Below are 25,963 nucleotides of genomic sequence, written 5' to 3'. Positions count from 1 at the left end.
GCGGCGGGGGAGGAGGCGCCTGCTGGTCTGGTGCCGCAGGGCGCCGGCTCGGTGACTCTGTAGCGGGGCGGGGATGCTGCTGCCGGGGCTCCTCTTTCGCCTCCTGCAGCCGCCTGGCACCTCCCCGCCCCCTCCCGCCGCAGCCCAGCGGCACCATGAGCAGGAACCAGCCGCGCTGGGGGCATCGGGGTACGTGTGTTCTAGCGGGAAGGGGCTGCAGGGGGCAGGGCGATGGGCTGGGAACAGGGGTAGGAAGAAACTCTGTGAGGGGACTCATAGAATATCAGGGTTGGGGAAGGGACCTCAGGAGGTAATCGAGTCCAACCCCCTCCTCAAAGCAGGACCAATCCCCAATTTTTGCCCCAGATCCCTAAGTGGCCCCCTCAAGGATTGAACTCACAACCCTGGGTTTAGCAGGCTGCCAGTTCTCAAACCACTGAGCTGTCCCTCCACCCCGTAATGTGTTCCACGTTCAGTTGACTCCCCCCATCCTCTGCACAATCCCACACTCAGTTCTATGGCAGGGACTTCCAAGCATGCGGGGAAACTTCCACCCTGGAAGCCTTTTGATTCGGAAAAGCTCAGGCTTGACGAAATTGACTCTCTGGCTTGCTTTCAGTCCCCTCTCAAGCACGCTCTTGTCTCTGGCTACAGCTCTGTAATAAATCAGTCACATTCTATTTTCTGATCCTTCTGTTTTATCCCTCTTCTCCCAGAAATGTGGTTCTTCATCCTGCTCTGCCTGGTCATGTGTACCAATATTACTTGAATGGTATTATAAACTACCCGCTACTTCTGTGTTTGCACAGCTCATGACTGCAAAATGCTGTACACATTTTTATGAGAGACATCAAAAATAAAATGTAGCGCTAAAATACAGTACTTTATAGACCCTGACCTTTCAATATAAGAGGTAATGTTTGAGTGATTTTTATAAGATTTCAAAACATCTTGATCATTATAATGAGGAAAATTCAAGGAAGATGGGAAACAAAAAGGGGAGGAAATAGAAGAACTTAGTTTGTTTCCTATGCTGATTCTTTCAAAACATCTTAATTTCAAACCCATAAATAACTGCCTGCAAACAACATTGCATCACACAGTTCGTGAGGCTCTGAGAATATTCAACAGACAGAACCTTGGGACTTGGGCTTTCCAAATAGTTTAGCTGCATCATGGAAATGATGTTCTCATTTCCAGAGTGCTTGCAGAATCGCAAATAGGTTGTTTCCCGTTAGTAAATTAAGGTACTAGTACACACACATACACACACGCTTCAGAAAACTAAGATACTGGAACATAAATGTTAAATAATAATAATGGCCTGTGTTCTGATGCATTGCTATTACTTATGTAAAGGATAGTGTCATCAAATATTTTAAGCACAGAATTTACATTTTCTTTAGGAAAAAATATAAACTCTACTCATAAAAAAGGGAGATCAGCAGGGAATCCAGTATCAATTTATTACCAGGGCAATGATTAGGTTGGCAGAACTTACATGTGTGCTAGAACATTAAGCAGAAGAAAATAGGGTTGTGAAAAAGATACTTATTTAAACACAGATAACTAACAAAAGTGGTATGCAGTTATGAGTTATTGAAATCTGGAAACATAAATCTGTTTTATAAATCGTATTTATTTTTAAAATATACCCAGACTGAAAAGGTCTTTAAAAAAGACATACTTTCAATAAAATCAGGCCATTTCCTGCTATTGACTTTTAAGTAGAACTCCTTATTGACTTAATGGGGAATTCTCCTTAAAAATAGTGAGATTTAATTATAAGCTGCCTTACATACATGCAATTTATACATTTATATAGAATCTTTCATTGTAAAGGATCCCAAATTGCTTTTCAAACTGCACATAAGAATCACACCAACCGCAGCTAAAATACAAACAGCTCAATGGTGAAACATGACACCTGTTCAGCAGTGTATAGCACTCTACACAAATTAGAACAGGAAGTAAAGAGTACCCAATCCAGTTGAAAATTCAGAGAATTTGGATTGGAAGTTGGAATTTGGCCAGGACATTAGGGCTAATGCTAACTCCAAGGAAAACAAATCCTATCAATTCACTTATATTAAAGGCTGTGGTAGAACAAATTGGCAAGGTAATTACATAATTTTGTTTGAGATTTTGACTGTAAATGGTAATTAGTGTTTGTTTACCATTTTCTTTTGGTATTATACATAGGAACTTGGTTTTCCTGATTTTGAATATAGTTTTATCACTTTTTGTTTTGCAGAATCATATGTAAAAGAAATTAAATACCCAGAGTCATCATTCCTCTCTGAATGGTAAGTCTGTTAATATGGTATGTGACATACATGAGTACAGTATTCTCTCACAAAATAAGTATTTTTTTAAAAACTAGGGATAATTTTCTTTTTCATTGGATTTACCAATAGCCTACTCTAACTATGCTTTGATACCAGAATAGGTCAAGGAGAATCTGGGGAGATTGGTTCATGAAAGGTAGAAATTGTCTTTTTCTGAACTTATCAAGCTACTGGTTGTGTTAAAGAACATTTATAAGTTCAACATTTGAGGCCATCTTTTATCTTGAAGACGAGAGAGATTGTATGACTATCCTGTTGTCATATACGGTTCTCCTTATATGTGAGTTGTGTATATCATTTATGCCATATTTGGACTTTAGATAAATAGAATACAGTGCTATTCTGTCTGATTCTCATTCTTTTTATGGTATGTGTCTTCTCCTACAATTTGCTGTTCCAAAAATTTTAGTCATGTAATCCTAAACATTTAGGAGGTTTTTATAGAGATGACTGGTACCTTCATGCTCTTTGATGGCTCTGCAGCCCAAATATTGTGTTGGTTTTTTTGCTTCAAAATTGCAAAACAAATGTGTATACAATTAACTATTATTCCTAGGGGTTACAATCCACCAGAAGTATTAGGTCACAGAAAAAAATGTATGTTTATGTTAAAAATGATGTTTTAATATGCTAGTGAATTATTTTCATCTGTGTATATCTTTGGGGAGAATTGCATCCCTATCAGAATTTTTGGTCAGGACTATGCAGAGTGAAAACCTTTTTTGTAATCATTGAAGGCTGTAGAAAAATCATCTCATCGAAGTTCCTTGTATTTTCTAAAAAATTCTGAAGTTCAAAATGAGTGGATTTTTTTCTTTTAAATGTGTTTTTTGTTTATTTTCTCACACACACACACACCCCAAACCACTGTGCTCTTGAATCACTGACAACAAAATCTAATTTGAATGATGCTGTTCTGCCTTATGGAAATAGAATCTATAAAATAAATTCCTTCCAGGGTTATCCTGAAAAAATACAGAAGTGGAAGAACACAATGTTTATTAAAACATACAAGAAAATCCTCATGTATGTTGTTGCCTCACCCTCTAGGCAATTTTTTTGGAGATCTAGTGAGGTGATTAGAATCACTATTTCTGACACTTCTGACTTAAAATTCCAACCACAAGTAAGAGATGGCATGATATAGTTCATTCCAGAACCTGCTCACTTCAAGGCTGATGAGATTGCTTTCAAAAACTGAACTGCCTTAATAATATCTGTTTGCATTCCAGTGGGCGATTCTGTTCCACATCACTAAGAACTTAAAGAATTTCTTGACATTATGGGTTTTTTAATAGCTTTTCTTTTCATTTACCTAAACAATTTTCCATTAACATACCAGTGTTACATCTGTTTGTTTAATGTCTGAAAGGATGATATAAAACCACTGTAATGGTTCCTATACTGGTATCCCCCCATCCGAGGCCATCCCTCCCAACAGAGGAGCATATTGTTGAGGCAGCCCTACATTATTCCTGGTATCAGAACAGCTCACTGAAGTCAGAGAAAACCAGAGTAAAATACAACTAACTACTGTCAGTTCTACTTCCAAGTATTGCAGAGTACTTAACTGTAATCCAAAAGACCTCAAGATCTGAGACTGGATACAAAGGTATCAAAGCTATCTTTACCACTCTTCCCGTCCAAGCTGTGCTGAGCACCTGGATCATAGCATTGGGGTTGTTGTTGTTTGGTTGGTTTTTGAATGTAAACAAATGATTACAATATCAAACAAAATAATAAAACACAAACTATAGCCTTCGCTTATTAATAGATACCTTTCCTGTCTAAGAACTACTAACTGTGGTATGTAACCTATCGCTTAAATCAGCCCCTGTATCAGATAACTGGAGGATAGTTAGTGTAACGCGACTTTTAAAAAAGCTCCAGAAACAATCCTGGTAATTATAGGCAAGTAAACTTAACTTCAGTACCAGGCAAATTGGCTGAAACTACAAGACCAGAATTATCAGACACACAGATAAACATGATATGTTAGAGAGAGACAATACGGCTTTTGTAAAGGAAAATCATGACTCACCAATTGACTGGAATTCTTTGAAGGAGTCAACAAGTATGTGGACAGGGATGACCAGTGTACTTGGACTTTCAGAAAGCCTTTTGACAAGGTCCCACACCAAAGACTCTTAAGCAAAGTAAGCAGTCATGGGACAAGAGGGAATGTTCTCTCATGGATCAGTAAATGGTTAAAAAGTTAAGAAACAAAGGGTAGGAATAAATGGTCAGTTTTCATAGTCAGCAGAGGTAAATAGTGGGGTTCCCTAGGGATCAGTACTAGGACCAGCGATGTTCAACATATTCATAAATGATGTGGAAAAGGGGGTAAACCATGAGGTGGCAAAGTTTGCAGATGATACAAAATTACTCAACATGTTTACATCCAAAGCTGACTGCAAAGAATTACAAAACTGGGTGACTGGGGAACAAAATGGCAGATGAAATTCAGTGTTGATAAGTGCAAAGTAATGCACATTGGAAAATATAATCCCAACTCTATATACAAAATGATTGGGTCTAAATTATCACTTACCACTTAAGAAAGAGATCTTGGAGTCATCATGGATAGTTCTCTGAAAACATCTGCTCAATGTGCAGCGGCAGTCAAAAAGAGCTAATAATATTAGGAACTATTAGGAAAGGGATAGATAATAAGACAGAAAATACCATAATGGCACTATATAAATCCATGGTATGCCCTTAAATATTGAGTGCAGTTCTGGTTGCCCCATCTCAAAAAAAAATCTATTAGAATTGGGAAAAGTACAGAGAAGGGCAATAAACATGATTAAGGGTATGGAACAGCTTCCATATGAGGAACAGTCCAGTCTTTTTAGTCTCTCATCTTAGAAAAGAGACAACTAACGGGGATATGATAGAGGTCTATAAAATCATGACTGGTGTGGAAAAGTAAATAAGGAAATGTTATTTACTCCATCACATATCACAAGAACCAGGCGTCACCTGATGAAATTCATAGCAGGTTTAAAACAAACATTAGGATGTCCTTCTTTACACAATGCACAATCAGCCTATGAAACTCATTGCCAAAAGCGAAGGCCAAAAGTATAACCAGGTTCAAAAAACAATTTGATATGTTTGTGGAAGATAGTTTCATCAACAGCTATTAGCCAAGATGGTCAGGGATGCAACCTCCAACCAGGGACACCCAGAGGATTCAGGGGGCCTGGGGCAAAGCAATTTCGGGAGCCCCTTCCAGTGGTGGAGTGAACAGGGGGAGCAGACATAAAAAAAGGTGCCAGCCGCCACTGTTCCCTCTAAGCTGTGTGCGCGTGCACACAGATCCTAAACACCGTGCACACGGCGAAACACCACGTGCACAAAAATTTGCACAGAAGCACAACAATTTGCACAGAAGAAATTTTTTGCACACACGGCCTGTCAAAAATTTGCACAGAAGAAATATTTGGGGACACGGCCTGTCAAAAATTAGAGGGAACATTGCCAGCCACTTGTACTCACCCGGCGGCACTCCGGGTCTTTGGCGGCATTTCGGCGGCGGATCCTTCACTTGCTCTGGGTCTTCGGCGGCACTGAAGGACCCGTTGCCGAAGTGCCGCCAAAGACCCGGAGTGCCGCCGCGTGAGTAAAAATTAAAAAGGCGCCACTTGTGCTCAGTGGGAGAGTGGTCGCTGCCCCTCGCCCCCCCCCCCCCCCCCAGCTACACTACTGGCCCCTTCCCTGTCTCAGACCTCAGACTTAAGACATTTTCGTTGGGGCCCCTGCGGGGTCAGGGGTCTGGGGCAAATTGCCCCACTTGCCCCCCCTTCTGGGCAGCTCTGCCTCCAACTGCCAGAAGCTTGGACTGGACACCTGGATGGATCAATCAGTAACTGCTCTGGTGTGTTCATTTCCTCTGAAGCATTTGACACTGGCCACTGTTAGAAGACAGGATCCTGGGCTAGATGGACCATTCATCTGACTCAGTATGGCTGTTCTTATAAAGTAGGCTTTCCCCTCAAAATTCAGTCTGTTACAGAGCTGGCTGGCTTCACAGGAACAAGAATCCAATCTTTCATGAAAAATACCCCTGCTCAACAAGATGTCTCATCAATGAATGGATCCAGAGTGCCTCTTTCCGCTCTATGTTATACTGTAACAGTCTTTTGTCTTTATTCATAGAGGGCAATCCTTTGTCTATTACATTGTTTCTTTTTCACCTCCAAGTGGTTTCATTTGATTGTAGTTCTATCTGATCAATTTCCATTGACTGTTCTGTAATAGGGCAATGGTAGACAGTTGAGCTTTGCATTATATCACTGGCTAACCAGGGAGGGGTGGCAATTCCCCCCTGCATGAATAGACTGTCACCCCTGGTGACTCCTTTTAACATTAAGACCAAAAGGGCATACACTTAAATCTAGTTGCATCATCAATCATCATCATCACTCCCATAACTGCATTGGTCATTGGGGCACTATCATTGGTGAGCAATCAACCAATTGTCTCCACCTCTGATGATTGTGTGTCAGTGCTTGAGTCTCTGCGAAGTCCATTCCTGTCCACTCTTTTATGTTGTCAATCCATCTCTTCTTCTGTCTACCTCTTCTTCTCTTCCCCTGTACTGTCCCTTAGAGGATGATCTTAGATATTCCAGATGATCTTGTTACATGGCCATACCACTTCAGCTTGCGCATCTTCACGGTCATCAGGAGGTCTTTATATGGCCCAGCGCATTGGGTGATGATGTTGCGAACCTCTTCATTAGTGATGTGGTTGAAGTAGGAGATGCCCAGGATTTTACGGAAGTATCTCATCTCTACTACCTGTATTTTCCGTTCAAGTTCTGCCGTAAGGGTCCATGTCTCGCACACATTCAGAAAAATGGATGTGTGCAGCAGTTTCAGTTTGTATTCCAGGGAGATGTTCTTATTCCTCCAAATTGGCTTTAGCTTTGCCACCGCTGCTGTTGTTTGTGCAGTTCTTGCCTGAATTTCTGCCTTGGATCCTTCATCAGTGATGATTGTCCCCAAATACTTGAACTGTTTCAATATCTACAGCTCTTGTCCACTGACAGTGATAAGTGACTTGATCCCATCACATTTGTTTGTCATCAGCTTGGTTTGCTCTGCTTTGATTTCCATGCCATATTTTGAGGAGGGTTTCATCCAGTCATTTCACAAGTTGCAAGTTCATCTTTGCTGCCTGCCAGGCCATCAATGTCATCAGCAAACCAAAGATTTGAGATTGTTTGCCCCCCAATGCGGACTATGCAAAAGTGATCTAGGGCATCAGTCATTATGCGTGCCAAGTAGACATTGAACAGTGTGGGCGAAAGAAGGCAGCCTTGCCGGACTCCAACAGTGGTGCAAAACCACTCTCCTATTGTGCCATTGATGAGAACTTCACTGCTGGCCTTGGCATACAGTTGTTTAATGGTAAGAATAAGCTTACAACCAACATTGTACTTCTTCATGGTTGCCCAGAGAGCTTCATGCCATACTCTGTCAAACACCTTCTTGAAGTCAACAAAGATGTGGTAGATGTCCTGCTGGTGTTGTAAGTCTGTTAAGTTACTTTCACCTCTGCATAGCAGGGAATAAAACCTAGCTCTTCTCAGGCCCTGACCAGCATCCTAACCACTGAAAAGTCCTTCTCCTGTATTTTCATATTGTAGCTTGTATTCAGTAGCCTCAATGTTCCATTAGCTCTCTGCTGTTATCTTGGTGGGTGGAAGAAAAGCTTTTGAGTGTTTTCTGGTCACAAATCTACGCCCCTTTTTCTTTGACTCATTTTTGGGTGGATGGACTAAGGATGTGGCCAAATGACCATCCACTTTGGTTCTTGATTGGGATGCAAAGTTACCTTTAGAGGTTGAATAGGGCAGGTAACTTTTTCCGTGGGGTTTTGTAGTGGCTGACAACACTACCACCACCATAGATGCTGATACATAGAGGCAGCCAGCGATTTGCAGGATTGTATATTTGTGACCAGAAAAAGTTGTTTTCACTATTAAAAAAAAATTGACCCTGGTTCTTGAGCATTCAGTACACATTACTAAAGCTCTCTCTTAATAAATCAAATACATTTCATATTATTTTTCAAGCCCATGATTCTCAGTCTTTTTGTACTAAGGATCCAAAACCAGATTAGTTTAAGGCAACCCACCCAATCCCACAGTCCTTTGTTGCTACAAAAATTGTGAAATTAGACTGATAGCAAAAAACTCCAGATGGTTTGGGGGTTTTGTGGGGCTATTGGCAGTTGGCATACATGCAAAAAGGTTGGGGGAAGAGGGGCTGTGACTGTCTATTGCCTGAGACTGTTTTGCCTTCCGTAATGCACAGCCTTAAGGAATGTGAGTTTTGTGGCTTAAAGAGGTGATGGAGCCAGCTAAACAGCCTCTTGAAGTAATATTTTCCTTCTGGGGCTGAATGTGGTGTGTGATGAGGAAGAAATGGCTGAGAACCTGCAGCAAGGGTTGGGAATGGAGTAGTATGGAGGCAGGAGCTGGATGGAGAATAAGTGATTCTTTCCATCTCTTTCTCACACTCCTGCTGGGTCCTAGTGCCCATAGGATTTTACTTACTTACTTACTTGTTTTGTTCAGTCAGCAGGGCTTCCCCCTTGCAGTCCACTTATGGGTAATTTCCCATGTATTGAGAAGTCCTGATTCAAAATATCTATGTATGTTGGCAACACGATTTGTAACTTTTGAAAAACATCGATCACCTTACTCTTTAAACATGCATTTGCATCCGCTGTATCTTTTCCATTTCATATCTGAAACAGCAGATCACTTTCATCTCAGGCATCAAAAGAACAAAAAATGCCAAGTCTAACGTCTGACCACAAATATCTGAATAATGAAGCCTCAGGAAGATCATTAGGATGTTTTCCCTTTGAAAGGAGTTGGAGGAGCGCATTGTTAAAGACAGAAAGGATAAAAAAAGGTAAATGATTGAGCTTGTCATTTTATGGTCTATAGTGTAGTTAGCTTCACTAAGAAGCTGTTCTTTCCAGTGCCGCAAATGTGTGGGGGAGAATAGAACTTCTAGTGCTGCATTTCTCCAAGCTTAATTTTTGGCATTCACAGCCCTATAGAGCCCCTTAATTAAGGCTTCTACATAATCAGTCTGTTCTGTGTGTCTTTTCTTTATAAGGACCTGATCCTTCTCCTTTTAAAGTTAATAGAAATTTAACCATTGATAAGGCTACATTTTAGTCATGGGTATTTTTAGTAAAAGTCACGGACAGGTCATGGGCAATAAACAAAAATTCACAGCCCCTGACCTGCCCAAGACTTTTACTAAAAATATCTGAGACTAAAACTTGGGGGGCGGGGCTGCCCGGGGGCCTTGCAGGTGCCAGGGGAGGGAGGCCCGGGTACTAGGGGTGGGGCGGCGTGCGGCTCGGGACCCCCACTGGTGCTGAGGGGGATGAGGTTGGTGGGGCCGATAGGCTCCCTACCTGACTCCGTGCCTTCCCCCCTCCTCCCCCGCAGCAGAAGCAGAGTTTGGGTGTGGGAGGGGGCAGGGGATTCAGGCATGGGATGGAGTGAGGTGGGCTCTGGGTGGGGCTTACCTGGGGGGCTCGTTGGAAGCAGTGACATCCCTCTCGCTCAGCTGCTAGGCGGAGGCGTGGCCAGGCAGCTCTGCACGCTGCCTCTGCCTTCAGGCACTACCCCCTCAGCTCTCATTGGCGGATCCGCCAGAGGTGCCCCTGAGCCAGGTGCACCAGCCACTGCAGAAGTCACGAAGGTCACGGAAAGTCACAGAATCTGTGACTTCCATGACCTCCGTGACAAACTCACAGCCTTAACCATTGATTTCAGGAGGAGCAAGATGTAATTACTAATGTACCTTGCATTTCCTCGTATTTCTAAGGGTTTCATATGACCATGCATTGACTGAGACATGTAGTTTTTGTGAAATGGCCTCACTTTTTAAAAACAAACAACCCAAGTGTTTTTTCTCCCAATGATATATCTCTACTGATTTCATATTTAGTAAAAGGAGCTTAACTAACTCATCTCATTTATACTCCTTAATGTGTGTTCTAATTATGATCAGATGTTAATATTTTATGTACACTTCTGTGAATATCTACTTTAAGCAGAATACTCTTCAACCTTTGGCTTGAGAGACTGCGAGGAGAGTACTGCAATACCAAACCTTACTCAGGGAGTCCAGAGCTATCAAGAAAGCCTATCTCCTATTCTGCAGATGAAAAAAGGATTTGCATATGGTGCTGCTAAACCATTTCCAACTGGGTATATGTCCATAGTCAATGTTTTCATAGAAAAAGTATTTCTTTTAGAACATTTTAGCTTTTTAGAATCAAAGTGCACCCTGGGCATATTGCCTCTGAAAAGAGTTGCAAAAGAGCCCAGGTATTTGATAGCTTTGTCAAATTAGTATTTGCTGGAGAGAGTGGGAAGTGAAACTTGTAGTTTATGTTCCCACATCAGCCTTGAGTAATGCAGAAGAATAGCATACAAAGTACAGATAATTCTACGGATGTACTTCTGTTGAGTCAATGCAGCAATAAAGCAAAGATTGTCTTATTTCCAAATCCAAAGTAGGTTCCAAGGCACATCCCATGTATACTATTAATTCACTGACACTCAAAGTCAATATTAATTCTGTAACATGGCCCAGTGTCAGACTTGAAGCCATTGCTAGAGTGCAATCAGCAGTTTTTTCATCTTACCAGAATCACAAGAAATACAGCTGTCCTCCTAGTAAATTTCAAGAGTAGCTGTGAAGAGCAATGATGCTTCTGCGTTCTGCTAAATAGAAGATTTCTTCAATAGAAAATAAGTTAATCCTTTTGATTGGAAAAAGAGGATCCACATCTGGAAATATGTAGATCTCTTACTGTCCTTATAGAAAGTACCTTTCTAGACACATTTCTGAAATAATTCTATCCTTATATCTTAGGTCTAGCCCTCTAGAACTAATTTTTATGTTAGTCAAGATAGTAAGTTAGTTCATACCTCCTTTAGGCATCAGGAATGCCTTTTCGATACAGAGAACATCTTTTCTATTAACAGTGACCAGATGTTCAATCGTCATTGTATAAGAAAGACTATTACCTTGAAGTTAATTTTCCAATATTTCAATCTTCCTTCTCAGCATTTTGCTTTGTCTCACAGTGTTCTTACTATATTTGTCTGTGCTTCTGTTTTATCTAATAATTGATCTCTGTTTGCTTCAGTTGGGACTAAGTGCTTTCTACACAGGAGTCCACCAAGCTTACGTATATAATGAAGCAGGGGAGTAACTTTTCTTAACAAATATGTTTCTCTTCACTCCCTTCCCTGTCTCCCATCCCTTGGTTCCCCCCCCCCATCTAAAAGATGTGAGGGGGACAAGTCCCCTCCTTGTAATTACACCAGTGCTATCCACAAAGTACCTTTATCTGGGACTTTTTTCTTGTGGTCTTCAGTATGGTTTACAAACTGCTGCCATGTGTGGATAAGCTGTCTATCTGTAGTCACTTCTGGAAATAAATAAATAAATAAATGTGATGGGTAAACAATGGCAAAAATAGCATGTGGTACTAAGTTTTCAACACACTAAGTTCCTAAAAATATGCTGTTTAGAGCTAAGTTCAGTATATGTAATATTCTGCTAACATAAGCACATATTGCACTTCATATTTTTGTTACAACTTGCTCATGCCAATGAATCTTTTCTGAATCATTGTTCTTGATAATGATAAAGCAAACAATAATTAATTACAAAGTAATGTAATCTCTTCTCAGTAAACAAGAGTGGCCTTTCATACATGCATTCTTACTACTTAAAACAATTTGCCAGAAATTCATCCATAATTGAAATTTTTGTTGGACTGTCTCTCATAACATACTGTAGCTGGAATTTAGTCATAATTATTCTATTATTTTATAATAAAAATGCTACTTAAAGGATATTTATTTCAGACATGTCATCTCACAATGTTAATTATCTTTGTTCTGGGATGGTATTCAGGGAAGCATGTTATACAATGGATTATCATTTCAGTACAGACTTCTGTTATCTGTTTAAATCTTGTTCTAATTGTTTTTAGCTCTTATAGTAAAGATGATAATGAGCATATCTGTGTGCCAACTTCATACATACTTCCACAGACCTCATCACAGTACTTAGGATACGAGTTTTGCAAAAAAAGGTACGTCTCCATTTTAAATTATTATGTATCACCGTTCCCTGAAAAGTTAAGGAAAGGTTTTAAGTTACTGAATATGCAAGAGATCTTAGTAATGTGGTTCTTAACTGCCTTTTTCCAATATATATGCAGTTGTAGCCATGTTGTAGCCATGTTGGTCCCAGCATATTAGAAAGACAAGGTGGGTGAGGTAATATTTTTTACTGGACCAACTTCTGTTGGCGAGAGAGACAAGTTTTTTTGAGTTTACACAGACCTGAAGAAGAGCTCTGTGTAAGCTCAAAAGCTTGTCTCACCAACAGAAGTTGGTCCAGTAAAAGATATTACCTCACCTACCTTGTCTCCCTTCCTCTAATATGAAATGTTGCCACCTTTTATATCTGTGATTAAGAAACTGGATTGGTGGCTTCTTCTGGATGTGATGGAGACTAATTGCTCCAGCTTTCAAATACAAATTAATTAATGCATGCTAATAAGTAAAACTTATGTCCTATTTTCCATAACACCAAACAAAATCATTTTGCTCTAGCAGTACATTCTCTGTGCCCTGGCAATATTCCAGAATTTGAATTCTTAGACTTTCAGTTTATAGTGCAATATTTCTTGTGAGGGACAAATGTTTTAATTTAGGAAGAGAGCCAAGTGGTTCTCAGATAATATGGCTAATTTTACCTTATTCCTTGTGATTCTGGACCCATGTTGCATTTTGAAAGAACCACGTCTGTGTACTTTTTATGGCTTTTACTAAAAAGAATAAATAAGCACATATTTAGATTAAACAAATATATTGATAGGGCTAAAACTACTATAACTTTAGTAAACTAAGAATGAAACAATACAATAATCAATTAAGGTCACAATTGAGATTAAATCAGTAGATCAATGAGTTAACAGTGACATTAGTTTAGATATATAGTGTAGGTGTAGCTGTGTCAGTCACAGGATATTAGAGAATCAATGTGGGTGAGGTAATATCTTTTATTGAACCAACTTCTGTTGGTGAGAGAGAGAGATGAGCGCTGTGGGGCTCGAAAGCCTGTCTCTCTCTCTCTCTCTCACCAACAGAAGTTAGGGAAATAAAAGATATTACTTCATCCACCTTTTCTCTCTAAATAGCTTAGATGATCATTTATCGAATCATCAAATTAATAACCAGGTAATCAAATTATATCATGAGGTTGAGCCAAGGAAAAATTGTTTTTATTTAATCAAGAGACTGAAGGAGGTAGTTGTTGTCCTTTAATCTAACAACCCCAACCGAGGGATCCTGTCTTGACTGTGAAATCAGTTCACCAAATGTAGAATCATAGAATATCAGGGTTGGAAGGGACCTCAGGAGGTCATCTAGTCCAACCCACTGCTCAAAGCAGGACCAATCCCCCACTAAATCATCCCAGCCAGGGCTTTGTCAAGCCTGACCTTAAAAACTTCAAGGGAAGGAGATTCCACCACCTCTCTAGGTAATGCATTCCAGTGCTTCACCACCCTCCTAGGATGTGACTGTCAGTTTTGAGTTTAGATAATGACTGAGAGAGATTCAGTGGCATAGCCAGCATGACATATTTGGGTGGGCAGGCAACTATGGGGGGGGTGTTAGGAGAGCAGGAGGAATGAGGGGCCCACCTCTCCCCACCCCCTGCAGCCAGGCTTGCAGGGGATGATGGATGGACCCTCTGGCCAGGGGTTCCCTGGGCCCCGGGCATGCACCCAGCTCCGGGAGGAGACGCTGCTCTCCAGCGCACACGGCTCCTGGCTTTCTTCCAGGTCCCACCGTCCCTCACCGGGCCCAGCTCCCCCAGACAGCAGGAGATCCTACCTTTTTTTAAGATCTCCTCTACCGATGGCAGCCGCACGCTCTCTCACCCTCCTTCCAGTGATGGATTAGCCACTGGGCCACCTGGGGCCCAGGAAAAATGGGCACTCCTGCACCCCACCTGCTCCACTCGCCCAGTGCTCCTGCCGGGGAGCGGGGTGGGAGTGCAGAGGCTTACTCCACTCCACCTGCCCCACCAGCGCTCCAGCCTGGGAGTGGGGTCAGGGTGTGGGCGCTTGCCCCACTCCACCTGCCTGCCTGGTGCTCCAGCCAGGGCACAGTGTCAGGGTGCAGGGGCTTGCCCTGCTCCACCCGCCCAGCTAGGGTGACTAGATGACAAGAACAAAATATTGGGACACATGGGGGGGCAGCCACAGGCTCTAGGTTTTTTGCCGCCCCAAGCAAAAAAAAAAGAAAAAAGCCAGAGTGCTGCCAAAGCAAAATATCAGGACAAATGGTGTCCCAACCATACATAGGTCAGGACGCAGGACAAACAACTAAATATCGGGACGTCTGGTCACCCTACACCCAGCCCTGGCAGGAGCACCAGGCAGGCAGAGTGGAGCAAGCCCCTGCTCCCTGGCTGGACCCTTGCAGGAGCGTTGGGCAAATTGACGGAGCGGGGCAAGCGTTGGGGCCAGAGCTGGGGTAGGGGCGGGGGGGGGGGGGGGGCTGGATGCTAAGTGAGTGGGCCATGGTCCACGCAGGCCCACCTATACCTATGCTCCTGGGGAGATTGCACAGAGAGGTAAACTGCACTCATCTAGTCTTAAGGACATACAAAGACCAAATTTCTTTGTCCACAACCTCCGTGCTACTCTGCTTCCTCCTTAAAACTTTCTGTTGCTATGATAGCTATTATTCTACTCTCTTACTCGTTTCCCACTTCACACAATTACCACAGAACAGAGATGATTACTGAATAAGGCTCAAATAGCAGCTCTGTATAACAGGTCTTTTACCTCAGAGACATTACCAATTTACATGGTGGACTTGGGGTTTACTTTTCAGGTTTCAGACCTGATACATTCACACCCTAATAGAATAAGGAGGCACCCCTCCCTTAAGACAAAACCTAAAAAAAGAATTTGAACTTTGCTTTGTGGTCTCGGGATCTTAGTTGCTGCAGTTACTAGAGCCAGGCAATGTAGTAGCTTGGTCTGAGCTCTTGGCACCACTGAGGGGGTCTTGGATAGCAGTAGGCTGGTCAGACTCGCATAGCCAACAACTGGAGTCTTCTTCTCCTGTTACCCTGGGTGGTCTGCCCAAGGGGAATAGGAGGGGCACTTAGCTTCAGATTGTTGGTAGATCGAGAGAGCACACTCTCTTCTGCAGTCTTGACCTTGATGAGGCAATTCTCACTTACTCTTCTTCAAGGACTACCTTTGTAGCTTGGGGACTAATTAGATGGTCCTTCTACCTGAATACATCCAGCATGGCCCAATCCTCTCATGTGGGCAGGCTTCAATATGAGATCACTATGGAAAGTCCCACTCAGGGATGATCATTATCTGGAAAGAGCTGCTTTTACATCTTAGAAATATAAATTCCATCTTAGATCAGATAACTGAAGTGTCCCCAGACCTAACTTCTATGTGAGCTCTCCCCCTCACAGCTTTTCCCATCTTACTTTAATAAATACATTGCATTTTTATACCATAATTTAGAGGATCTCAAAGTGCTTTAAAACCTTAAGCAAGCAGGCTCATATGAAGTAAATAAATAATATCCCCTTCCTATAGGTGGGGAAATTAAGGAAGAGAGGTGAAGAGACTTGACCCGGGACACACAAGTCCATGGCAGAGTTGACTCCTGACTTGCAATCCTGTATTCTAACCACCACACCGCATTCCCTTCACTGTCCTCTTCTACTTTAACACATTGTTGTCCTTAATGGGATATTCATTCCTGTGGCCTGTGGAGAACCTACTACAGAAAGTGTTTTGTTTTTTCTTCTTTTTTGTATCCCAGTTCTTCCCACCCTTGACAGACGTATTAGTTTTTAAGAAAGTTTATGTTAGACAGATATTCTGTCTTTGATTAACTATATTCTTCAGGCCCTATATACTTCATAATGGGGGCAAAAATAAGTTCTCAAATATTTACCACTGTTGGCACTGACTTAATATCTCTTAGGGCAGGGGTTCTCAAACTGGGGGTCTGGACCCCTCAAGGGGTCACAAGGATATTACATGGGGGGTCGCAAGTTGTCAGCCCCCACCCCAAACCCTCCTTTGCCTCCAACATTTATAATAGTGTTAAATATATAAACACATGTTTTTAATTTATAAGGGGGGTCGAACTCAGAGGCTTGCTGTGTGAAAGTGGTCACCAGTAAAAAAGTTTGAGAACCACTGTCTTAGGGTGTGTCTGCACTGAAGCTGAGAGGTGTAATTCCCAGTGAGGGTAGACATATGCACACTAACTCTGACTGAGGACTATAGCCTCAAAATAGCAGTGTGGCTTCATAGCTTGTGATAGTCACCAGAATACAATCCTGTCCAGGATTCTAGGTATGTTCTCAGGTAACTAGCCGAAGCCACCACCCATGTTATCGTGGCCACAATGCTATTTTTAGCACACTATCTTGATCCGAGCTAGCGTGTGTACCTTTATCCAAGCTGAGAATTACACCTTTCAGCTGCTTTATAGACATACCCTTAGATACTGCCAGGTCCTTCTTTCCTAGTTCCACCCCCACACCTCTCAACAAAAAAATTTACTCATTTTCCCACATGTTGGATACTCCTCAAAACCAAATCTATAGGCTTGTCTAGACAGGGAATTCTCAGGAAAGTTAGCATGAATTAGCTAGTATATGAATTTAAAGTACAGTGGCCTCTTCTGCACTAGCTCCCTGTATGGACACATTTATTCTGCACTAAGAGTGCCTTTTTGCACTTTAGCGTAATCCATTTTCAATGTCAGTTCCACACAGCAGTGGAAGTAGGCCGGTACTCTCCGATATTTATAGGTGGTACGGAGTACCAGAAAGACACAGGAGGAACTGGCAACCCCACGCCTCCTCTGGCACGGCTGTACCACCTTTCCCCCTGCCCTTCCATGGAACTGCCTCTCCTCCGGCTCCATCTGTACCGCCGGAGGACAGGGCTGGGGGAGCAGGGCTTGGGGCGGTACAGCCGCCGGAGGAGCTGCCGGTGTTCTGTTCCTTTCCACTCTTCCTCTCCCAGTGGGGAAAGGAGCAGAACCCCCAGCAGCACCCCACCCCCAGCCCTGTTCTCCAGCGGGGCTGCTGCTATAGTAAGAGGATGGGGAGACAGCTCCTCGGAAGGGCAGGGGGTGCGGCTGGGAGCACCCGTTGAAATAAATGTGACAGTTCACACCTCAGAGCTGTCTGGTTTGTTTAAATGAAGATTCTGGAGAATAACTGAGAGGTTTGGCTGCCCCCCCCCCAAAAGGATGCACCCCCCATTTGGGAAACACTGTTTATGGTGCGGGATCACAGTAGGGATGGGAGTGATGGGGAAATAACTGGTGAAAATCAATATTACCAGCAGAGCCTTCTTCACAATACCAATTGAAATAGAAATCGTGCCCTTCTCAGTCACTTTTTGAAAGAGGACTACTTCCTTATGCAGGGGAGACATACCTGTGGTGGATCTGCAGAAGAGAGGACTAGATTCTTGGAACCCAAGTCCACTGAAGATGCCAGCCATTCATGATGGAGCTGGAGAGATAGGAGCTTTGAGGTAAGGAATTCTTAGTGGAGGTGGGGGAAATGTAACCCCAGTTTCCTTATGAAAAGAAACACATGATATGGCATGTCTACAGGAAAGGGGGAATCGGGGAAAAGAGAAACAGAAGGACAGTGGTTTAAGCGTTCCTGTCAAAATAACTTTTTTGCTTGTGTAAGCTACATCTCCACTTGGAGAGTTGCCAGTATAGTTCTGTTGGTGTGTCTGTACCCGCAAATCCTTTAAGTGTAGACAAGGCCTGAAATGGCAGAGCACTGGAGAGAGTCATATATGGAAAGGAATCTGTACAAAAGGTAGATAGAGGGAGGAGGGATGTTGGTGGAAAAGATCAGACTGTTCTGTGCTCCTCAGGCAAAATGTTTCTTTTATATGCACTTGTGTTACTTTCTAGTGACTTGTTTCAGAGTGGTAGCCATGTTATCATATCAGCAAAAAGAAAAGGAGTACTTGTGCCACCTTAGAGAGTAACAAATTTATTTGAGCATAAGCTTTCATGGGCTAAAATCCACTTCATCGGATGCATGCAGTGGAAAATACAGTAGGAAGATATATATATATATATATATATATATATACACACAGAGAGCATGAAAAAATGGGTGTTGCTGTACCCACTATAATGAGAGTGATCAGTTAAGGTGAGCTATTATCAGCAGGAGAAAAAAAAACCTTTTGCAGTGTGTGATACAACATGGCCAGAGGGCAGCAGGAGAGTCTTTTTTTGGAGCCTTATTCCCTATAGAGGGAAGAAAGTTTGCTATAAATTAATTAAAGCACCTGAAGCCAGTCACATGATAAAACCCCCCTGCTTCAACCAGACAGGAGGAGGAGTTGAAGCAGGGTGGATTGATGTGGGAGTAGAGAGCAGTTTGGAGGGAGCTGAAGCAGAGTGGATTGGCATTGGAGCAAAGAGCAGTTTGGAGGAGTTGAAACAGAGTGGATTGGTGTTGGAGCAGAGAGCAGTTTGGAGGGAAGCAGAGGAGAGTTTGGAGAAGTGCTGCGGTGGGCTAAGAAGACCAAGACCCTAGGTAAAGGGACACCTGGTCTGTGCAGAGGGAGAGCAGGAAGCCCCACAAGCTGAAGGGCAGGAGAGGGATGTAGCCCAGGGGAAGGAACTGCTAGTTCTAGTGGTTTACCACTATTCCTAGGGCCTCTGGGCTGGGACCCGGAGTAGAAGGCGGGCCTGGGTCCCTCCCTCTCCACTCCCCTCCTCTAGGACACTAGGGCAGTTAATACCCCAGTTCAGGGCCAAGAAATGGTGCCCTGAACCACCACCCCACTCACAAGAAGAGAATGCATGAGACCCATCAACATAGTGCCAGCAATTTGCCACAAGTGATAATCAGGATGGCCCATTTCCAACAGTTGACAAGAAGGTGTGACTAACAGTAGGGGAAAAAAATAAGCATAGGGAAGTAGTTTTACTTTGTGTAATGACCCATCCACTCCCAGTCTTTATTCAAGCCTAATTTAATGGTGTCCAGTTCGCAAATTAATTCCAATTCAGCAGTTTCTCATTGGAGTCTGTTTTTGAAATTTTTTTGTTGTAGTATTGCAACTTTTAGGTCTGTAATCAAATGACCAGGGAGTGACTTGTTTGTAAAACATTGGGCAGAAAACTGGATGCTTTCTCGTCTTTGTATTCAGTGTTTTACTTATTGTAATTAGTAACATAGAGGCCATTATAGTCTGGTGAAATAAAATTCCAGAATGGGGAAAAAGTTAAAAAGGCTACAGATGTGGTTACTACTTTAAAATTAGATTGAACATATACAGTTAAATACCAGAGTAGGATGGCTTCATATTCACTAGACCTAAACATCAAGGAATATATCCTAGCCCTCTGCTCAATCCCTTTGTGCCATTCTGGTAGTATAAAGGGGATGAAGGGCTGTCCTAAGAGGACAACTACAAACTCCTGTGTTATAGGGGGAATCCCTGGTGGCATAAAGAGAACATCTATTTTTATATCTCTAACAAAAAATGTTCTTCATAGTTACTTTTGGAGATGGATTGGCTTGACCGACCACCTCCTGACCCAAAAGTACTGTCTGCAGAAATGAGCCAGAATAGTTGGTTACTAATCCTTCCCATTCCATTCAATGAAATTTAGGAGGGTTTTTTTTTCTTTGCTGTTCTTTATTGTCTATAGTGGTAGCAATTGATTTGATAGTCTCTGCCTCTGAGCCTTTCAAATTTTGCTGATTGTGGGTACTTTGAAAGGGGCCCTATATCTAGAGTACTGGGCCCTATAGCAGATCTGGGTTCCGTTCCCAGCTCTACCACTGATAAACTTGCCCTATGCCACAAAGCATAATTTCCATGCTTCAGTTTACCATCAACATGAGGATAATAGGAATATCAGTATTAAGGAATTAATATTTGTAAAAGTACTTTTAGGCATTTGGATGGAAAGGGCTCTGGAAATGTAAAATAATTATAGAATTCAAGAATCCTTTCAACCTCTCAGCAACAAAACAGTCTTTCTTAACTCCCTCAGATATTTGTGAACATGATTAGGAAAGACACTAATGACTTTCCATACAGTGACTAAATCTAACTATTTTTTTATTTGTGCTCTCTATAAAGTGGGTGGTTTTTTTATTCAGCTATATTAATTCCAAGACTTTTCACTGTGACATCCATAGATCCAAGAAGAATAACCACGTTTCCAGCATATGTTCACTTCCAGTGGGACCCAGATACAAGTTTGGTAAGAAATGTATAATCTATGTATGATTTTAGTGTTCAGCTCTTGTCAGATGCTGTTAGAATTGAGGAGTTGTAGAAGGGGCAACTCTAAAGGCTTGTCTACATGGACAGTTAGTTTGTGGCAACTGGGGTATGAATCTACCCCACCCTAGCCTGCTACATACTAACTGCCTTTGTGGACGTGCATTAACAGTTTGTTAATGAGCTTTGATCTAGTCCTCTTTGAAAGAGGATTATACCCCCAGCTTGCCAAAAACTCACTGTTGCTGTAGACAAGCCCTAACTTGTCAATGCTTTACATTATAGCTTTCTTGTGCTTCCATTCCCCTTTTGAAAACTATCAGAGGGGTAGCTGTGTTAGTCTGCATAGGTGCCAACTCCGTGGGTGCTCTGCACCCACCGGGGAGGTCAGCTGTTGGCAACTTGCAATCAGCTATTTAGCATGGGCAGCAGCTCTTTGTCTGTCTGTGGCCAATCAGCTGTTTAGCACAAAGTCCCCAGCGGGCTTCTGTGAGTCCTTTTAATTTTCAGGGCAGAGGGAGCTGGGTTGGGGGGACAAGCAGCCAGGGCATGGCAGCTTCTGGGCTAGCTGCGGAGGGGTGCGGGAGATGGGGTGAGCAGCCCCTCTGCAGGGAGTTGGGGGGAGATGGGCGGGCAGCTTCTCGGCTGGCCTCAGGGGGCTGCTGTGGGGAGTATGGGCCGTGGGGTTTCTCGAAGAAATTCTCAGCCTACCCTGGTGTCTCCCCCAGGACCTGTGCTCCCCCTCCAGCCAGGAGAAACCAGCTGCAGACCCCCTTAGTGCTGGGCAGAGGGACAAACCAAAAAGACATGGCTCCTTTAAGAAAAGTTTGCCCTTGTGTCTGATGAGTGAACTTGGGCTGGGGCCAGGAGCTCATCCCCTCCCATGCCCTGTCCAGCCAGTCGGGTGCGCCCAGCCATGGTGAAAGGTGAGAGGGGCTTCACTGCAGCCTCCCCCAGCACAGACACTGCCTGTGCCTGGACCCCTCCCACGTGGGCTCTGGGAGCTCCCAACCCCTACGGTTCTGACCTAGGTCCCGGGGCTCTGTATCCCTTCCCCTGTGTGCGGAGGGGACAGAAGGGGGCAACACCCCACCAGTGCTTCTAGCCACATCCTCCCCATGGGCTTTTCTCCATGGCTGGCTCTCATGCCTGGGAAAGTAACGCTTGCCCAGCCCAAAGCTGTCTCCCCCTCCCCCACGCCCAGATCAAGCCTGCCTGAGGGGCTTTTCCTCCCAGAGAGGAAGTTTATCCCCTCCTCTGCTGATCAGCATCCCCTCCTCCCTGTATCAGGAAGGATTGATTTCCTTCCCCTGGATCCATCTCTCCCCCACTGTAACTTTTAGGGAATTCCTTCCCTTGCATCCACCCCCCTGTATCAGCTTCAAGTCAGGAGAGGCTGCCTTGCTTCACCTTGGGACACCTGAGCTCGTCTTGCTTCAGGGTGCTGGGCTGCTGCAGCACAGTGGAGGAAGCAACCCCCCCCCTTTGGCCATGGTCCCACCAGGGGCTCCCCTCCCACAAAAGTTGCAGAGTGTATAAGGGAGTCAGCAAGCAAGCGTCAAAGCGGGGATGGGCTGCAGCCCTGGGGACTGGGAGAAGCTGGAGTGACACAGGAGCCACACAGCAGGATGAATGAATGGGCCATTTCTATGCTGGGCTGTAGAATTAAATTTCTCTCTCTGTCTCAGGGTGGGCAGTTTCTGGGCTGGCCGCTGGGGCTGGGGGGAGACAGAGCTGCTTTGAGTGCGTGGGTGGGAGCGGGCACTAAACAGAGCCACCAGGAGGTGGGGAGCAGAGAGAGATGGGAAAAGGGACACAGGTGGAGAGCAAGAACTGGGAAACATCAGGAAGGGGAGATACCAATGATAGACACACTTTCAATAACTAGAATGAAAGTGTACAAATATGTTGAAAATAGCCTCCCCTCAAAACTGGCAGAGCACCCCTCCAGCACACGCACCTCGCCCTTAAGGCAGGAGGGGGCAGAAAGGAGTGAGCGGCAGGTGGGAGGCATGGGGGGGGGTCAGCAAGAAGGAGGCATTCAGGAGGGTCTAGGGGGATGGGGCAGGAAGAGGTGGAGTGGGGGCGGGGCCTTAGAGAGGGGGCGGAGCCAGGATGGGGCACCCACCCGCAAAACCAAAAGTCAGCACCTATGTTAGTCTGTATCCACAAAAACAACAAGGAGTCCAGTGGCACCTTAAAGACTAACAGATTTATTTGGGCATTAGTTTTCATGGGTAGAAAACACCACTTCTTTGGGGGGGTTTTACCCACAAAAGCTTATGCCCAAATAAATCTGTTAAGTCTTTAAGGTGCCTCCGGACTCCTCGTTCTTTTGAAAACTGTTCCCTCTGATAAAACTTCTTGAAGTTCTAGTGATTATATACATTTATTGAAGGGATAATGTTTACAGTGAAGTGTATGAAGAAATAACACCTTTTGTAGGCAGTTACAATTATCCAACCCAGCTTTTCTCATTTTTAAGTGTCACTTATTTTGAGTATACTGGTATCAACTATTAGGAATTATTCCTCTTCTAAGATGACAGAAGAGTCACATGAATAGATGTTTCTTGGTTTTTCTATGGATTTGATTTTTTGGGGGGGAGGGGGAGGGCTCAGAATTCCATTTGTCAGTTCAGTTTCATGAATAGTTCTCTGTATGGAAAGAGTAATGTGACACAACACACATACTCATGTCATTTGTCAGACAATGACATTTCACTTTTTCATGGCTGTGATTGGAAGAAATTTAAATAATACAAAATTATTACTATAATAGAGGATACTTGGCACTCAGAGGGCTTTATGAAGTGTTTTGTAGCTGTAGACTTCACAGAATCTTCCCACTATCCACATTTTGCACATGGGGAAACTGAGACAGAGGCTGCGACTGGCTCAAGGCCAGAGAGGACATCTCTGTCAGAGCTGGGATTAGAACTGAAGTTACTGGTTGCTAATCTTGTGCTTCACTGAGTAGAATAGTGGTCTCTAAACCAGTGGTTCTCAAACTAGGGCCGCTGCTTGTTCAGGGAAAGCCCCTGGTGGGCTGGGCTGGTTTGTTTACCTGCCGTGTCCGCAGGTTGGGCCGATCGCGGCTCCCACTGGCCGCTCCAGGCCAAGGCGGGCTGCGGGAAGGGCGGCCAGCACATCCCTCGGCCCACTGCTCTAAACAGTGTGATGAGCTCATAGAAAAGATGACTTGAATGAACCCACTGACTGCCGATGTCACTATATTTGAGGAAGAAAATAACTACCAACAAGTACGTGAAACATCTGTGTTGTGACTTTTTCATTAGAAGATATCTCTGGAAAGTGCTACTTCTAAACTCACTTGACCACATTAGCCACTTAAACTTTGTTATGCTGAAATATCGATCTAGCAAGTACTGGTTTTAGGTTAGTTTGGTTCCAAACTACAATTGTATTTATGCTGCTTGGAAGGGTTAGTAGGTAGCAAATTAATCTGTCAGCAGTATCCTGTGTAATAGTTTAATATTTGTAATACTGAAATAAAAATGTCTCCAGATGAAATGCGTACCTCTATTATTAAAAGCCCCTTATGTAAAAATATTTCTACATGTGGTGGTAGATGAGTTAAAAAGCAATGTGAAAAGAAGTAACAGAAGATAAAATGAATAATAGTGGGACTGAAAACCAGACAGATATCAGTTTTTTTCATAATTTGCCAAAAATATTATAGTTAAAAATGTCAGTATCATACATATGTTTGGCTTGTCCACTGCCCCTTTCAATGTGGATTTGACTGATGTTCACCATTTAAAAATACATATACTGTCAAGACTTGTTTTCTAGAAGCTTACATCCCCATGTTGAGGTTTTAATTTGAAAGTGGAATGCCAAATTTTAGGGTTAGACAAGTGACTCATTAAACACAAACCAACCTCTCAGGTAACTCTGCTGAAGACATATTTCTTATTAAAGGTGCTTAAGACCTACCTGATTTAGTACGGTAGAATCAGTGGGTTTTTTCCCCCCTTAGGTCATCACCATTTCACAGATCCTTTTGCTGGAGCTCCACCTGAATATATACAGAGACTCTCTGAAATAAAATCATTTCAGTGTGAAACTATTCGTCAAGAGAAAAACAAAAAATTGAAATGGGGCAAGAAAGAAGAAACATGGACAAGCTGATGGGCAAGAAACAAGCTCTTGTGTACGCTATTTTGTGAGCTTAGATTGTTTTGCTCACTGAAATACAAAAACTTTGCTTTTAAATACAGTATGATGCTAAAAAATGATTTACCTGAAAACCTGTTTAATATCAATAAAACTGTAAATACCAAATCTTGTGATATATTTAATAAACATTTTATATATTTATACAGAGCAATATGCAGTGTTTTTCATTAAAAAGTCATAACTTGAGTCTTAAAGATATGGATAACAGTTTATATAATGTAGACTTGAAATATTAATCTTTAAATGAGAAGCAGACCTTTGATTGTATTAACTCTGCCACTAAAAACCAGCTACATGCCTATTTTTCATGTGTACTTCTATGGTGGAAACTATAGTGCATTTAATCTTTAAGTTTACTTCTGTACTAGATAAAAGGGTAATTGTATATATATATTTTTATGATCTTATCTCATTTTAGAGTTTAATATATGCAATTACTGTTCAATTAATAATGAGCATATTTGGTTTTGGTCACTTTACTAAAGATGCAATAACTGTATGCAGATTTGTTTACAGGTCTGCTTTTCATTGAGCCTTGTTTCAGAGTTTGTAGTAGACCAAAGAAACCTGTTTCCCATAACACACTAAAATTAAGTAGGAAGAAAAATTTCCACTGGGTGGCATAGTTACTCCCCTATAAAATCCACTATTTGTATATTATCAATAAACTTTGGGCCCAGAGCTTCCTCCCTTTCATAAAACTTGCCTCTACTGATCTGGCACTAAGGAGATTCAGGGGGTAGTGGAGGAAGGATTTCCCCCAGTATGTTCCCTCCTCCTGCCCAAACCTATGGCAGCTCCTCTGAGGGACTACCTTCAGAATTGTGGGAGATAGGCAAGAGGAGAGAGAGCGGTTTCCCTGGATTTTCTCCTTCTCCCATCCCATCCCAAACATTCTGGGGAAACCAACATAAATTTTGTCTATATATTAATTTGTGATTGCTTCATACCATCAGAGGGCAAAGTATCTTTTGGAGGGGTAGAAGTAGGGAAGTCCCT

The 25,963-nt window shown here is 42.9% G+C and overlaps 1 protein-coding gene across 1 annotated transcript; it reads left to right on the top strand.

The window, feature by feature from the left end:
* C2H8orf89 (chromosome 2 C8orf89 homolog) lies at positions 1 to 25,001 on the top strand. Its single transcript, XM_074943051.1, has 8 exons — positions 1 to 189; positions 2,255 to 2,306; positions 9,120 to 9,280; positions 10,443 to 10,599; positions 12,402 to 12,503; positions 17,913 to 18,023; positions 20,678 to 20,742; positions 24,765 to 25,001. Exons 1-8 carry the CDS (start codon positions 156 to 158, stop codon positions 24,914 to 24,916), a joined length of 834 nt encoding a protein of 277 aa, XP_074799152.1. The 5' UTR covers positions 1 to 155; the 3' UTR covers positions 24,917 to 25,001.
* Positions 25,002 to 25,963: the final 962 nt, after the last annotated feature.

The sequence above is a fragment of the Natator depressus genome, chromosome 2 (assembly GCF_965152275.1).
Source record: "Natator depressus isolate rNatDep1 chromosome 2, rNatDep2.hap1, whole genome shotgun sequence".
Classification (NCBI taxonomy): domain Eukaryota; kingdom Metazoa; phylum Chordata; order Testudines; family Cheloniidae; genus Natator; species Natator depressus.
The sequence above is the reverse complement of the archived record's forward strand: the minus strand, read 5'-3'. Positions and strand labels throughout refer to the sequence as shown.

Excerpts from the sequence above, each read along its gene's own strand:
- C2H8orf89 (XM_074943051.1), top strand. The coding sequence starts at position 156 with ATGAGCAGGAACCAGCCGCGCTGGGGGCATCGGG. Across the intron at positions 190-2,254 it reads GCCGCGCTGGGGGCATCGGG|AATCATATGTAAAAGAAATT; the intron begins GTACGTGTGTTC and ends TTTGTTTTGCAG. Across the intron at positions 9,281-10,442 it reads GACAGAAAGGATAAAAAAAG|CAGAATACTCTTCAACCTTT; the intron begins GTAAATGATTGA and ends ATCTACTTTAAG.